The sequence below is a fragment of the Letharia columbiana genome (assembly GCF_014066305.1).
Source record: "Letharia columbiana isolate WasteWater2 chromosome Unknown Sc0000005_s0, whole genome shotgun sequence".
In the NCBI taxonomy this organism is placed as follows: Eukaryota; Fungi; Ascomycota; class Lecanoromycetes; order Lecanorales; family Parmeliaceae; genus Letharia; species Letharia columbiana.
Window position 1 is genome coordinate 68672 of NW_023501041.1, and position 14762 is coordinate 83433.

A 14762-nucleotide genomic window follows, 5' to 3' on the forward strand; every position below is an offset into this window, starting at 1 on the left:
ATCGCCCGCTCCAGTAACTCTTATTTCATAAAGATAGCATAGCAGAGACGTTCATCGCATCAAAAATTAAGGGTTAGCTACGCATTGTTACTGCATTGTAAGTGGTGATTGTAAGCGGATTTTGAGCTTGATAAATGAAAATGAAAGTGCAATTTTCTCAAATTGACTCATTTTTTCGGAAAAACAGCTACATGCTTCTTCAACTTCTCTCCAACTAATTCTCCTTCAACCTTGTTGAAGCTCTCTTCTGTTCCCTAATCCAACGTCAAATTTCTCTTATCGCTGTCCCCAGAGCCACTTCAACTTCATCTCAGCTGAGAACCCTCAACCACTATGGAAAACATATCGCCCAGACGAAGTCCTGAGCGCTCTCCAGTCCGACGATCACGCGGCCATTCAAGACCCCCAATCCCCACATTCAGCAATCTTTCCATCAATACAAACCAAGCAGGCGAGAGCAGTTCCTCCCAATATGCACTCAGATCTCCCACTTCACCAGACTCGCCATTGGGGAGAGAAGGCCAGGAGACTTACCGTGACACGCTGCGAAGAACATTCCGGAGAAGATGGGCAAATTGGGGAAACTCGGAGGCAGGAGAGCAAAAATTCAACTTTACTATTCGTATGAGCGATACAAGGCTATTCTATTCAAGAAAATCAAGGCCGCAGGAACAATTCAATGAAGCCCTACAATATCTCAATGAGATCCAGGGTATCAGAAGAGATAGCCCCGAGAAGACAGCGGAGATCATGTCTCAATGCATTCAAGATGATATGAAGCTGGTGATATTCGGCTCGAACATGATCGAGAGAGCGGGTCTGAATTTAGCTGAGACGATAAAAATGGTTGATCGGATTTTCAAGGGCCAGGAGGTTGACGTCGGTGAACGGGACGATGACTATCAGATGCAGCTCGAGAACTACATCGAAGCCAAGCACAGTGCCCAAGAAGCTGAGAACCATATCCTGCGAACAAGGTGGGAGGTAATTCAGCATGCAAGAGCTTTGTGGTTTCTTACCAATAGCTTTGTCATCGAACAACGGCCACTGTCTGAAGAACTAATAAAGGAGACGCATAAGATATTGTGTACGAATGTCTCTCATCCAAAGTACGATACACCTTGGCAAGACTATGCTGGTAAATACCGCAACCACGTACGGCAGCCAGGCTCGAAACAGATGGGCGCAGAGGTTAACGCTGGTGGTACCCATTTCACTGCATCGCAAATGGTCCCGAAAGCAATGAGCCGATTTGTTACGGAGTTGAACAACAAGATTGAAGAGGCCACGCAGCGTGGTGCTCTAGATCCGTTCTGTCTTGCGGCGTGGGCATGTGCTGATTTCGTTGTCATCCACCCTTTTCTCGACGGAAATGGTCGCACTTGCCGGATTCTTCTTAACGCGATTACCATGAGGTACGCAGGTATCGTTGTGCCGATTGGTGAACATGATGAAGAGAGATCAAAGTATCTAAATATAAAGAGGCGATATTCGGAGGATTGTGACGGCGAGGGTGAGTTCGCCGAAATGGTGCTGGATAGAGGAACTGCGAGGCTGCAGGCTATGAGGGACAAGGTGAAGGGCAGCATGCGCCTAAGATAGATACCGACAGCGAAGTCTACTTCAACAACCCTCTCCTCATGATACCATGAGACTCGTACAGTGCTTTACTCTATATTGTATCGATGAAGCTAAAGCATTTCTCCGACTATTAGGGGCTATGTGCGTAACGGCAATCAAGATAAAAGTCTATGAAAAATGCTCCCGGCTTCCTCTAAAATCGTGATTAACGATCGACGGGGGGCGTAATCAACTGCGTCGGAATTGGCAAGAGTTCTGATACGCTCGGGATCGTTTCATCGGTGAGCCCCGGTATTGACAAAGGCGCGCAATGCTCGTCGAGCGTTTTTGTGAGGTTGAAGAACTTGTATGAGTAGAGATCATTCTTCTTCTTTTCGAATATGGACTTAACCTCGAGCCAGAGCTCGATAGCTAGCGCCGTCGTGGCGATGACCCCGGTCGTCAAAGCGCCATCGTCCTGGTTGCAAAAGCCTTTTTCTTCTACAGGAACGGAGAGTTTAGCGCAAGGTCATTTACAGCGGAGGAGTCAGAGCCAAACCTACTGTAACCAGCAGCGAAGTTTGTAGAAAGCTGTGGTATCTTCAGATTCAACTCCACATCCAGGCTGTCGTGTCCTATTATGTCGATGCCGAATGCAAGGTCGACCTGCGTAAACACCGCGAATTTGACACTTGCGCTTAGCTCCGTGACGTCAAATATGGGAACCAAAGCTGCGCCCTCGAAGCCAGTCCAAGAGCTTTTCTGGACGTCCTTCAGATCTACCGTGATGGTCCCATCGTCTGGGAGGCTTGTTGTCGCGCCGAGGACAAATGTAGCCGATCCCGCTACTTTCGTTGAGAATCCGATTTGGTAGGAGAGCGTAAGGCCGAGCTTCAGGACTTTGGGGATCTCGATTCCAAGATCGGGAACCGGCATTGAGAACAGGTCTGCCTTGTCTTCGATCTTGTCTGAGAGCTCCTCAAGCTTATCGGTTCTAGTGATCTTCGCTTGGAGTTCCACCGTCGCGTTGAAGCCCTTGGGACTGGCTGACAATGTAGCCACTTCAATATGCCAGTGGTGTGTCTCAAACGCTCCTAGTTAGCAGCTTTTCGAAGAACTGTAGGATAGTCATACCTTGACGTGACCTATTAAATGAAAGCTTCCAGCCACGAAACAGTCGATACAATCCAGCATCAGACGACTGCGTCTGGCCTTAGTGGGTTGAGAGATAGAAGAGTTCGCTTGACATACCTGTCATCATGCCAGATATTTCTAACCTCACCGGGATGTCCTAATTCCGGATCAAAATCCGTGGTTTTGGTCACATCGAAGTTACCTTTGAGATCATCTTTCCATCCTCGTCGTTCAGGAGTATGACGACTAGTCACGATATGCCCGAAATGGAGGTCGTAAGAGCCCCCAATGTCAGACCAAGGAGCCACCTGTGCGGCTAAGTATGTCGTGAGAGACGCGCCATCTTCTCTGATTGAGGTGATACTGCAACGAATAGTTAGTGTGTAGTGCCTCCTGCGGATTTGGGTACTGCGCGCACATGTAAGCTTGTCGTTCCTCATCTGGTCCGCACCCTGCGTGGTTGGCGATGAGCAGGAATTTGCCATTAGCGTTGGCGTTGACAAATCCCCAGGCGTGCAAAGCGTACTCATAAGCTTGAGTGGAGTTGAAGGTTAACGACATAGTTCCATCGTCCCCCCAGCAGTCTATGGCCGAGGTGAGATGGTCGAAGTACTCCAGTAACACCATTAACAGGCCGTCTGGAGCGTAGAGCATCATGTTGGCAAGGATACGGCTTCCATTCTCTGGGAAAGATGAGTTCGCTTCGCCTCTTTGGGCTACGCTAGCGCAAAGCGGTACGCATACCTGGAGAACCCCCGTACATCAGCTTTCCCTGAGTCTGTAAGTCGAGCTCCGGGTATCGATTTGAGTCACGAGCCCGAACGTCGGAGGATCTGTCATAGTCGGCGCTATGAATAGCTCGCAGAATGGCTGGCTTAGCTGTGGGAGAAGAGAAGCAAGATCCGATGATGAGAGCGATACATAAGATGCTGGCAGCACGCTGAGGGAGAGAGAAAGACATTGCTCATGAGATTATCACGACGGGTATGAACCCTTTAATATAAATACATTTACCATCCTTCTCCCCACTCTTCCAGTGTAAGTCATTTCGTGCTATCATACAGCTACATTGAGAGGGTGAGACTCCACCAGCCCGGCGAAGCTGGATTCTGCTTGCGCAATGCAACGATTGAAGACCGTGAAGAGAGACACGTGGGTGCGCCAAGCATCTGAGGCTTTTCCGTTCTGTCTGTAAGTACTTACAATGACCGGGATCTATGAGCTGTGGGGTTCGCCCCGTTAAGCGCCATGTATTATTTCGAGCGAGATTGAGCGAAGTCAACTTTGACATTCACTTTTGGCAGAGTGGCTGCGCAGAAGTTCAGAGCAGATTAGAGATTCTGTATCCAATTTACGTGCGATCTAGAGATACTTGAACCAATCGCTGTCGCACACTCACTCGCTTACACAGTGTAAACGAGAGCGTCAGTCCATCGAAAGAAACTCTGAAATTGCAAAAGAGAATTCAGGGCATTAGTGTGGGTATGCGCAAGCATCGCTGCGTTTCTGTCACTCTTCTGTACCCTTACTTAACCTTTAGGTGCGAGGGCGTACGATCCCCGAACTTGCGCTTGGTCTATACCAAATAACCTAGCTGGTTCTCTCAGTTACAGCGTCATCAGTCACACATGGCGTTCGTTGCAGGCGTACGTCTTAGACAGTACTTGCCAAAGATCTCGAGATGTTCGATATAGTCGGGATTTGCTGGCTCAGGCGATAGTTGTTTATAAGTTCTTCTGTGCACCCGCTTGAAAGCCGCTCTAAGGCTGCGTGAGGGTCCATGTTAGTAGAAACGTCTTCCTGCCATCTCGAGCATATTACTTCAGGATCTAGGGTGCGAGGTTGAGCGCGTTTTAGACGGCTCCCGCTCTTCACTCGGAAGCAATCCCTGTCGAATGCATTTGGATGTGTGTACATGTCAGGACTCAGAATCTGAGTCTCAGATTGTTTACGCGTACAGGGAAAGGGTATTCGCGCAGGGGTTCCCGCCTTAGAAGCCCCCCTTCAATTCGGGCGTCACCGGTCCTGAACAAAGCCTCGTTTGAAGCGTTGAGGATGAAACAACATGCTGCAAATGTCCACCTCAATCATCTGGTCAGTATTGATCTTCCTCTCACTCAAGCCTCCATGAGCGAAGCTCCCATTGGCCACCTTGCTTGCCCGAGGGGTAGTAGGGACATCGTGGAACCGACTTTGGTCTTGCTTCGAGCATTTCAGGAGTTGTGGTCACGTTCACAGTCACATCGACGCCAGTGTACTGATAGTTGGTCGAGACTGTGGAATGGAGGTCTTCTTGCCAACTGGTCGCATGCTTCACTCGAACTCGTGTTCCTTTCCGTTGAGGTTGTCCTTGCGCATTCTTCGGGATCTGGCAGATTTTGAGTGACACTCGCCGCCATTCCCGTATTTCTCTTTCATTTACGCCGGGAGTTGCTCATCCTTTACTGCTGCTGGAGACTGGTGTTGAAGGCAAGGATAATCTCATTGAGCTAACAGAGTTGACAGCGCAACCTTGGACTCTTGGCAGTAGCTGTTCAACACTAAGAGTCTTACCTTAGACCCACCAGTATGCCTCTTTATGAGACCCCCGTGGTAAGATCCCCATTGGTGGGCTTCTCCGATGCTGATTCTACCATCTCCGAATCGGTGGGAGTTCAAGGCGCTGATCCTGTGGACAGAGGAAGCTGAACCTGGCCCGCTATTTCCGGTCGTACAACCTTCAGTCTTCAGTCGTCCTTCACGCCTACACTCCTACACTTCTAACTTGATACACCGTCAGTCTTCTCTCGACAGGTGTCGTAGCTTTCTAGTCTTTGTCTAAAGATCCCGCAAGAATTTGCCCAGGCACCTGACTGTTCATTCTTCCGACAAGAACCGAAGCACGCTTGTATCATGCCAGACGCGAGTCCTGGTGTAGACCTTGGTGAAAGGCATGCCTTGAATGGCTGCTCGGGGCAACGTCCCTCGCCAGAAACCTTTATGCCCATTGCTACCTTTGCAATGTCCTGCCGCTTTCCTGGAGATGCTTCCAGTGTTAAGGGTCTCTGGGAGATGTGTTGCAGCCGGAAGAGCGTCTCCCCAAAGACCCAATTAACGGGGCAAATTACCGGCATCCTAATACTTCCAAACATGGTAGTGTAGGTAACCCTGCCCCAATTGAAGGATTTCCACTTATTATAATTGCAGACAATGGAAAAGGCGCGCACTTTCCGAGAGTAGATGTTGGATTTTCGACGCCTCGTTCTTCGATATCAGCCCGAGCGAAGCCAGTGTTTGTGTTGGATTCACACTCACATCCAGCAGCACCAACTAAGAAAAACCTCATTAGGCGATGGGACCGCAGCAAGGACTGTTACTCGAAATAACTTACGAAGCTTTAGAACATGGTAGGTAGCCCCAGGCAAGTGGTACCCAACGAAAAAGCTAACAATGATTACTTCTCGTAATAGCCGGAATACCCTTAAAAATAATCGTCGGCCAATATTCCGGGTATTTCGTGGGCAGCTCTATGTCTGACTACCAGAATCTTCTCAATAAGGACATCCAAAGTGGCCCCGTATAACAAACTACTGGCAATGTGATGAGCTTCCTAGCCAACAGAATCTCATACATCAATAACCTCAAGGGCCCCAGCGTAGCAATAGACACTGCGTGCTCTTCGGGTCTTACGGCACTCCATTTGGCATATCAAAGTAGACATCCTTCTGAGTCCCGAAAAGATGAATGCTGTAAGCATGCTAGGGTGAGGTCTCCAGACCCCTCGGGCGTGCTGTATTTGCTATTTTCACTAGACCTTTCGGCACTGATGGACGCTCCTACAATTACGATCACCGAGCGACTGGATATCGCGGTGGAGGAGGTATGATATTCCTGAAGCCACTCGAAGTGCTACAGAGCAACGATCAGAACGGCCTCATCAACCTCGCGAACATAGACCAACCAGCTACCACCGCCATCCAGATTGCTCTAGTCTCGCTGCTTGCGAGCTGGAATATCAACCCAGCTGCAGTAGTAGGACATTCCAGTGGCGAGATTGCAGCTGCTTATGCTGTTGGAGCACTGTCTCTAACTTTGTGCACGGCGGTGGCATATCACCGCGGAGGATTTGCGTCGAAATCTGCTGCTCGCGGTGCCATGCTAGCAATAGATGCCACTGTTGCCGAAGTAACTTCCCTGCTTGGAAAGGTCTCCGAGGGAAAAGCCGTAACTGCGTGCATCAATAGTCCGTCGCTAATCCCGGTGTTGGAAGATTCAGACGCGGTGGACTCACTGCAAAAGCTCGCGACAGATGCCAACGTCTTTGTAAGGAGACTCAAGGTGGATATCGCATACCACTCGCATCATAGGAGGGACATCGAGGCCGAGTACCCGATCAAGCTGGGCGGCATCAGACCGAATCGTGCCTTGAGTCAAGCCCACGTCTTTCTCCTCATTGAGAGGCAAGCAAGTTCTCTGGGAGACTAAGAGGCTGAATGTAGGTGTCAGAACATAACAAGTCTCGGTTTGTTTTCACAAAATACCACCAAAATGTGTTGGGGAAGAAACGACGATGTGTCTGAATCAAACATCGATCTGATTGTGAGAATTGGGCCTCACTCGAGCCTCAAAGCACCAGGAGATCCTCAACTCCAGAAGTCGTATTCGGGCAGCTCGCCTAGATACCTATCCACCCTGCTGCGAGATTCGGACGCCGCCCTAGTCTTCTTGGAACGGCAGGAGCCCTGCACTGTACAGAATGCCCGGTTGAGTTTCGGGATCGGTACCATTCACCACCTGATAAGCCTTACATATTGCTTTCTGACTGACCTCAGTATCCATGGCTGCACACAAAACGATAATTGCACGAGACTCGGATTGGTAAGAACAATCGGTTCCGCCGCTTTCCCCGGCATGAACTATTCGGTGTGCTAGTGGAGGACTTCGAGGAGTTGGAACCGCGGTGGAGAAGGGTTATTCGCTTATCGGAAATCCCATGGCTTTCGCATCACCTTACTCAGTTCAATGTCCTGTTTCCATTCGCGGCTTATGTGTCAATGGCCTGTGAAGTGGTCTTTCAGCGAGCGACTATGTGAGACCACAAGGTTGGGGAATCACACAGCTACAACTTCAGGGTGTTCTCTGTCAAAAATCATTCATACTTATGCAATCATCCTAGGTGGAGCTTTCTCTCACGCTTCGACCCCGTGCAGATGGGTCCAAGGACAGATCAAGCACCTGGGACGAATTCTGTGTCTGTTCTCATACAGATGGGAGCGGCTGGTCTGAACACTGTTCAGGTTTTATATTGGTCGTGCAAGACAAGTAAGATGCGAACGAGATTAACGGTCAGCGGATGCTAAAAGATCGCTCACAATTTTAGACAAGACTCGTCTCGGCACATGAGGTCACTTGCAAGGTACGTCTGGACTGCTAAATGGAATATGATGTCATGTCACGATCAGGTATGGAATACGGGTCCTCATTTAGAAACATAATTGAGACCAAGGCGAACGCTGGGCTATGTGCTGGGACGCTGGTTGTCCCAGACACAGCAGCAGCCTTGATGCCTCACCATCATCAGACACGGTTCATTGTGCATCCCACCATGTTAGGTTTGCGCCTCCACATTGCAGTCTTCGCAACGTGCGGCGCCGAACTTTCCGATATCAGCTCATACGTTCCAGCTTACGTCAAGAGTCTTCATGTCTCGCACTATGCGGAGAGGGTTCCTGAGGACCAACTCCGAGTCTTCGCATCGGCGGAGACAAGCGAGGCGACGAATGCAATAAATGCGACAGTGGCAGTGTTTGATAATGACGAAAGAACCACTGAAAGGAGACCTGACATTGAGATAATCGTAATATGGCCACTAAGCTGCCAACCAAAGGTTCGAACAATGATCTGTGCCTAACACGTGATCTGTGCTACAAGCTGACGGGAGAGATAACTATGTCCTGCGGGAGACCAGGGGAGCTAGCCCTCAGCCTCAGAACTTTGTGCAACATGAACGGCACATGAAGTTAGAGATCGGAACCCCAGGTTGCCTCTATTTCGGAGAAGATGACAAATCTGAGTGTGAAATTGGCGAAGATGAGGAGGAGATTGAAACGAAGGCTGCAGGTGTAAGTGGCATAATCGCACAAGACTTCCAAGCCACTCGTCTTTTATTAACGCCACTTTAGCTGAATTCCAGAGACGTGATGATCGGACGGGTCAAGTCCCTTGCCAAGGGCTTGGCTCCTAATGCAGCGGTGTTGTTGCATCAGAGGGTAAGAACGTTGCCCACCTGAGCCCTGGCGACGGGGTCTGCGGCCTTTTGATTGGGACATTCGGCAGCCGAACACGCACATTGTCCCTTCTTCTATCAAGGATATCAGACGAAATAAGCTTCACGACAGCAGCATCGATTCCAGTCATCTTCTCCATGGCACATTGTACAAAAATCTCGGCACAAAAAAGTTAGCAGCCCGTTTGTAAAAAGGAGAGTCAATCCCGATTCATGCTGCTGCCGGTGGCGTGGGCCAAGCGGCCATCATGCTTTCGCAGCTTTGTGGTGCCGAGATTTTGGTTACCTTGGGCTTTGCGGATAAAGGGGACTTCGTGAAGAATCCTTATGGCAGTCCTGAAAGTCAACAGTTTTTCGAGCCGAGACACTAATATTGAATCTGGCACTCTCCGCGCAAATAACAACACTAGCGTCGATGTTTTGCTGAACTCGATCGCCGGCGAGAGCTTGCAAGCATCATGGCGTTGTATTGCACCATTGGTTAGGTTTGTGGAAATCAGTAAAGCCGATTCTGTTCAAAACAGCTACCTCGAGGTGAAGAGATTTCTCGGCTCGGAAACCTTCGCGGGCGTTGACCTTACAGTCGTGGCAAAGTACGAGCCAGACATTTCCATTAAGCTTCTGACTGATGTACTTGAGCTTTATCGGACCAGTGCTATCGAAGCCGTCTCGCCCATCACCTCCTTCGCGATGTCTGAATTACAAATCGCCATGAGACTCATGCAAGGCGGGAAGCATATGGGAAAGATTATCATCCGAAGCCATGGCGACGAGGTCGTACAGGTAATGTTCGAAAGTCTGTTTGCCGGGTGGATTCATACCGAAACATGCCATATAGGTACTACCACCTCTCATTTACACAACAATCGCGCATGCAGATGCGTCGTACCCTATTACGGGCGGCACCGGAGGAATAGGACGGTCACTGGCATCCTGGCTTGCCAAGAACGGTGCCAAACCCATCGTGCTCGTCTCGCGCAGTGGTTCTAGCAGCGCTTCAGCGCACGCACTTGTCGAAGAAATAGACATTCTCGACAATGGTGTTCCTATCGCAGTCAGAAAGTGCGACGTAAGCAATCAAGCGCAATTAGAGGACCTCATAAATGGGATCCAAGGGACGATGTCACCAACATAAGGTGTTTCATGGTGCCATCATGCTCCGCGTCAGGTTATTTGGCTCCCGTCTGATTGAGCTGTTACCTGACTGTCGGCGGTAGGACGCTCTGTTCGAAAATCCTCCTTCGACGATTGGACCAGCGTAGTGGGACCCAGGGTGGAAGGCGCGTGGAGCCTACGTCATTGTCTTCCAGGGTTTGAGTACTTCATCATGCTGGCATCACTTTATAGCATCGTTGGAACCCGCGGGCAAGCAGCCTACGCAGCAACGAATACTTTTATCGACAGCTTAACGGCTTTTCGTCGCTCTCAAAATCTACTCGCATCAACAATCGACATTGGGTCCTTCGAAGATGTCGGATGTGTAGCTGAGGCAGAACAGGAGCTTCGGGTAGTCTTTAGCCATCTCGCCCGCGACCGGATACAGGAGAAGTAGCTAATCGCTATGGTCCAAAATGCGATTGTTCATGCCTCATCCAGGATTGAGCATGACGGGCAGGCGATGGCCGGTCTCACATTGGTGCCCGATGAGCCTTTGCTTTTCTATAGTCCTTCGCTTACTGCATTGGCTGTATTCATCGTGTAGAGGTCCAGCTTGGTAGGAAAGGCGTTGCGGGAAGCAGACCAGGATTGAGAGGAAACCTCAGTCAACGGGACGCACGATTCATGTGATATGTCTTAGCATTTGATAGTCATGATCATATTAGGACAGTGGTAGCGGTCAGATCGTTTATTGAATTGAGAGAAGTACCTTATGTTATGTTCAAGCTGTCGCAGTCTCGCAGACCAAATCTTTTACGAGTAGGGGCTGCCAAGAGCCGCTAACGGGAGATCTTCCGGGTACTGCCGACGCCATCTATGCCAAGACTGGCTAACGCCAGCAGTCGCGTCATAATTTGAACAATTCCACAAGCAGCATATCAACATCATCCAGTCACGTCCTCGTCAATTCCATCAAATTCCACCAACTTCCACCAACACTCCCACATCTCATTCTACTCCACCAACCCCCAACTCCTACTCAGACAGTCACAGTAACAATCATCATTAATTCGCTTCCATCACGGCAACATCCCTGCTGCTGCTCCCGTTACTGTTCACCATCACCAGGTCTCGAGGTAAGTTTCTCGCTCGCGTGCTGCCGTTTCAACGCGTCCGGCCTGACCTCAACTCTCAAGGTTGGACCCACCTCCTCCTACCTCTACCTTCCATTCCTGCCTCCAACTAGGCAGTGACTCTACTCGCACGAGCATCGCTCTACATCAACTTCCCTCGAACATCTTGAGCGCATGCTGCTGTTGCTTGCCTGGGTTGCCTGATCACCCCCCCGGCTCCATCTGACATTCCTTTGGTGACTCGGCCACCTCCCTCGTCTACCGACTACCTCAGCTGTCAGTGCCCTCCAAGACGTGCAACCTACCTTTTCATTGACTGTGCCCGCGCTGACACTGTGTTTAGATCCATCCTAACTGAGCTCTCCTCACCATACCTCACCTGCATGTCCGCGGTGACGGATCCTACCCCGCCACCCCACCCACAACACGTCAACGAGGTCGTCTTACCTGCATTCTTCCTCCTACCGGCCCTACCTCTACCACCGACACCAAGCTACTTCTCCTCTCGTACGCCACGACTAGCCTTCTAGCTAGTCCCCCGAGCTCATCGCATTCAAGTTTGCTGTCGGCTTTGAGCGACCTCAGCCATCTCGCCCAACGCACTCGCCCGGATCTAGCTAGCATTCGAGCTCATCATAGTCGCGTCGAGTACCTCACTCACCTCAGTGACGCCACAGATCCTGACATGGTACGTACCTAGACCAGCCTACCCGCTCTGGAGCTCATTCTTACAGGTAGTGCAGGAGACACGATCTTCGTCCTTACTCGAGCTTGTTCTTTCATATATGCTCCTCTACTCTATGCTTACGCGACGGGAAGGCCGTCAGTTACTCTTCATGGCATGTTCTCAACCTCCTCCATACCGCCCTCTGCTCTTGCTGACGCGTGGCCTACAGGTTGTCGACCTGCTCCATTCCTTTGCTCATGGACTTGGGACGTCCTTAATCTCATCCGGGACGCTGAGGAAGCGGACGGTGCAGCGTAAGCCTTCAATGCTGCCAATCTGTCTGCCTTCCATAACACCAAGAAGACTGAGCGAGCAGCGTAAGTCCACGGGTGCTGCTCATCGCTTGGTAATCTGGTGGGCGACGCTGAGGAAGCGGACGGTGCAGCGTAAGCCTTCAATGCTGCCAATCTGTCTGCCTTCCATAACGCTACGAGGGTCAAGCGAGCGGCGTAAGTCCACAAGTGCCGCTAATCGCTTTGCCTTCTGGTGGGCGTGTTCCTTGACACCGAAGGCTCCGACGGGGCGGCATAAGTCCACAAGTGCCGCTAACCTGTTGGAACCTTGGTGTTCCCCAAGCGGACAGACGGAAAAGCATAAGTCTTCAATGCCGCTGCACTGTTGGTCTAGCTTGGGGCATATGCGAGCGCTGAGGAAAGCGACGGGGCGGCGTAAGTCCACAAGTGCCGCCAACCTGTTGCAACCCCAGCGTCCCCAGGAAGCATTGACGGAGAGGCATAAGACTTCAAAGCCGCCGATCTGTTGGGCTCTCTTGGGGCAAGGACTGACACCGAGGGGTTTGACGGGACGGCATAAATCCACGAGTGTCGCCAACCTGTTGGAACCTTGCTGTCCCCAGGTAGTACCGACGGAACGGCATCAGCCTTCAACGCCGCCAATCTGTTGGTTGCTACCTGGGCTTTCTATACCACTGAGATGGGCGACGGTGAAGCAGAAGTCCTTGAAGGCCGCTGATCTGTTGCAGTCTCGGTGGTCCCCGGCTCCATTGATGGTGCGGCGGAAGTCCCGTAGGGCTGCTAAACTGTCGGTGGGTACTGGGGCATTTTGCTTTTCTTTATGGGTACGGTGCGAGCGACGTAAGATCCCGTATGGGCTGTCAATCGCATCGCGCTTGGTCCGGGTGGCCAAGTGAAAAATTGCCCCACCGTCGTGCTGTGCTTTATGCCGGCCGACGGAGGGGCATCGATAACGGTATTACAGGGTTGACGACAGTGGCACGTCTCGTTACACGTCTTTGCTGCCCACCATCATTTGAGTCAATTTTTCTCCATCCTTCAACTTCGCCTGTTTCTATCAAGCAGGCTGACGTATGTGTATCGTAATGGGCATTGACCTCGGCGTCTTCTCTAATTAAGAGATGGGGTGTAGGCATTGTTTTTGCGCCAGCAGCTTTTGAGGCAGCAGGTTTGCGAGGTCCATCACAGTCATAGTCACTGTCAAGCAGCTTGTGAGAGTCCATGATTCGATCATTACACGAAGACCAGCTTTTCATTTTCCATCAAATTAATGCATCTTAGCGCAGATGTACAGTAACCAACATCAAAGCCAATGGCAGTCAGTAGATCCGTGCAGGAGTTTTCCGCGCGGGAAGGATACAGCATGGTCACTACACTACCACACACCCCAATAATGACACTCGCTTCTCTGAATACCTTACTCTGGCAGACTTTTGGACCCTGTCTAGTAGTTCTGCATGTGTGACCTTTTTCCCGACGTGAAAGACATTTTGAACGTGGCATCTCCACAGACGGCAAGGCAATCTTTGGAATATACGTGCACAGTGCTCGAGACAGTAAAGCAGACTGAATCAAGAACCACAACTTTTGAGCAGCGACCGGGAGCAAGACTCTGATAAACCCTAACCCACACACACCAAGGGCAGACCAGAGCCTTCCATTATGAATTTGTTGGACCTCGAACTCCAGACGCATGGTATCCCGTCATGCTCATTTCTCAATCACTCCTCATCGCAGACTCCCGATACCTGCACCTGAGGCGGCCCGACATCTACGGTCTCTCCACCGTGGATGAAAGTATCGCTGCCATCGACACCAAAAAAGGAGCAAATAGCACCACCCGCAGAACTGATTTGAGAGACACTGAGAGAGTTGTCTGTGAGCATGATCAGTATCGGCATATACATTAGTTATACGTGACCATAAAGAACCGGCCCTAAGTAGCGCACTGGGCCAGTTTAGGGACCCAAGGTGTTTGGGGCCGTCAGGAGAATCAGAAGCTTACTGATAGTATGGAGGGTATCATCCGTGGGAAAAGCTTGGAAATAGGAAGGTGGATCCGGTCCTGCTCCGATGAAGGTGATGCCAGCTTCGAACTGTCGAGGTTTGGCGTGAGCTGAGTGAGGAGCCGCGTGGCTTGAGGTGATAAAACAGAGGAAGGCGAAGCTGATGGTAAAGCTCTTCATGGTAAGGAGTGGAGGAAAATAATTGATATGTGCAAAGAAACGGACACTATTGTTGATTCGAGGGATTCGTCGCTGGTCCTCCCAAAAAGAATTGAATATTATTAGGATGCGCGTTTAAACATTGAGCTGTTGTCTAAAAGAACCGTCGAAAGTGCCGTGAAATCAACTCTTAAGTATGCCATGCCCAGATACCGAGGGAGTTACTGAAGCAGAAAACTCCGGATATTCAGTTAGGCAGACATGTCTTCAATTGGACCTGGGTTCCGAACGCAAATCCCCACATGATACGGATACGCCGAAATATTGGCCACAGGGATCGGTCCCTGCAGCAGCTACTGCATGACTGCATACCCATGCGGCCAAAATACTAGTCACGAGTCGATCCAATTTCGCCAGCTCTGAAAG

The 14762-nt window shown here is 50.5% G+C and overlaps 6 protein-coding genes across 6 annotated transcripts; 4 read left to right on the forward strand and 2 right to left on the reverse strand.

Annotated features, from left to right (window-relative positions):
• Nucleotides 1–333: 333 nt before the first annotated feature.
• HO173_002435 (uncharacterized protein) lies at nt 334–1602 on the forward strand (the record flags this gene model as incomplete). Its single annotated transcript, XM_037304368.1, has 1 exon — nt 334–1602. The coding sequence occupies one exon, from the start codon at nt 334–336 to the stop codon at nt 1600–1602; it is 1269 nt and encodes a 422-aa protein (XP_037168461.1).
• A 184-nt stretch (nt 1603–1786) lies between these two features.
• On the reverse strand, nt 1787–3655 carry HO173_002436 (uncharacterized protein; the record flags this gene model as incomplete). The annotated part of the gene is made up of 6 exons (XM_037304369.1): nt 1787–2061; nt 2124–2643; nt 2695–2761; nt 2812–3057; nt 3113–3377; nt 3439–3655. The coding sequence occupies 6 exons, from the start codon at nt 3653–3655 to the stop codon at nt 1787–1789; spliced, it is 1590 nt and encodes a 529-aa protein (XP_037168462.1).
• A 159-nt stretch (nt 3656–3814) lies between these two features.
• HO173_002437 (uncharacterized protein) lies at nt 3815–7158 on the forward strand (the record flags this gene model as incomplete). Its single annotated transcript, XM_037304370.1, has 2 exons — nt 3815–3885; nt 6450–7158. The coding sequence occupies 2 exons, from the start codon at nt 3815–3817 to the stop codon at nt 7156–7158; spliced, it is 780 nt and encodes a 259-aa protein (XP_037168463.1).
• Nucleotides 7159–8137: 979 nt separating this feature from the next.
• HO173_002438 (uncharacterized protein) lies at nt 8138–8584 on the forward strand (the record flags this gene model as incomplete). The annotated part of the gene is made up of 1 exon (XM_037304371.1): nt 8138–8584. The coding sequence occupies one exon, from the start codon at nt 8138–8140 to the stop codon at nt 8582–8584; it is 447 nt and encodes a 148-aa protein (XP_037168464.1).
• Nucleotides 8585–9286: 702 nt separating this feature from the next.
• On the forward strand, nt 9287–10094 carry HO173_002439 (uncharacterized protein; the record flags this gene model as incomplete). The annotated part of the gene is made up of 2 exons (XM_037304372.1): nt 9287–9742; nt 9798–10094. The coding sequence occupies 2 exons, from the start codon at nt 9287–9289 to the stop codon at nt 10092–10094; spliced, it is 753 nt and encodes a 250-aa protein (XP_037168465.1).
• Nucleotides 10095–13892: 3798 nt separating this feature from the next.
• Nucleotides 13893–14357, reverse strand: HO173_002440 (uncharacterized protein; the record flags this gene model as incomplete). Its single annotated transcript, XM_037304373.1, has 2 exons — nt 13893–14047; nt 14177–14357. The coding sequence occupies 2 exons, from the start codon at nt 14355–14357 to the stop codon at nt 13893–13895; spliced, it is 336 nt and encodes a 111-aa protein (XP_037168466.1).
• Nucleotides 14358–14762: the final 405 nt, after the last annotated feature.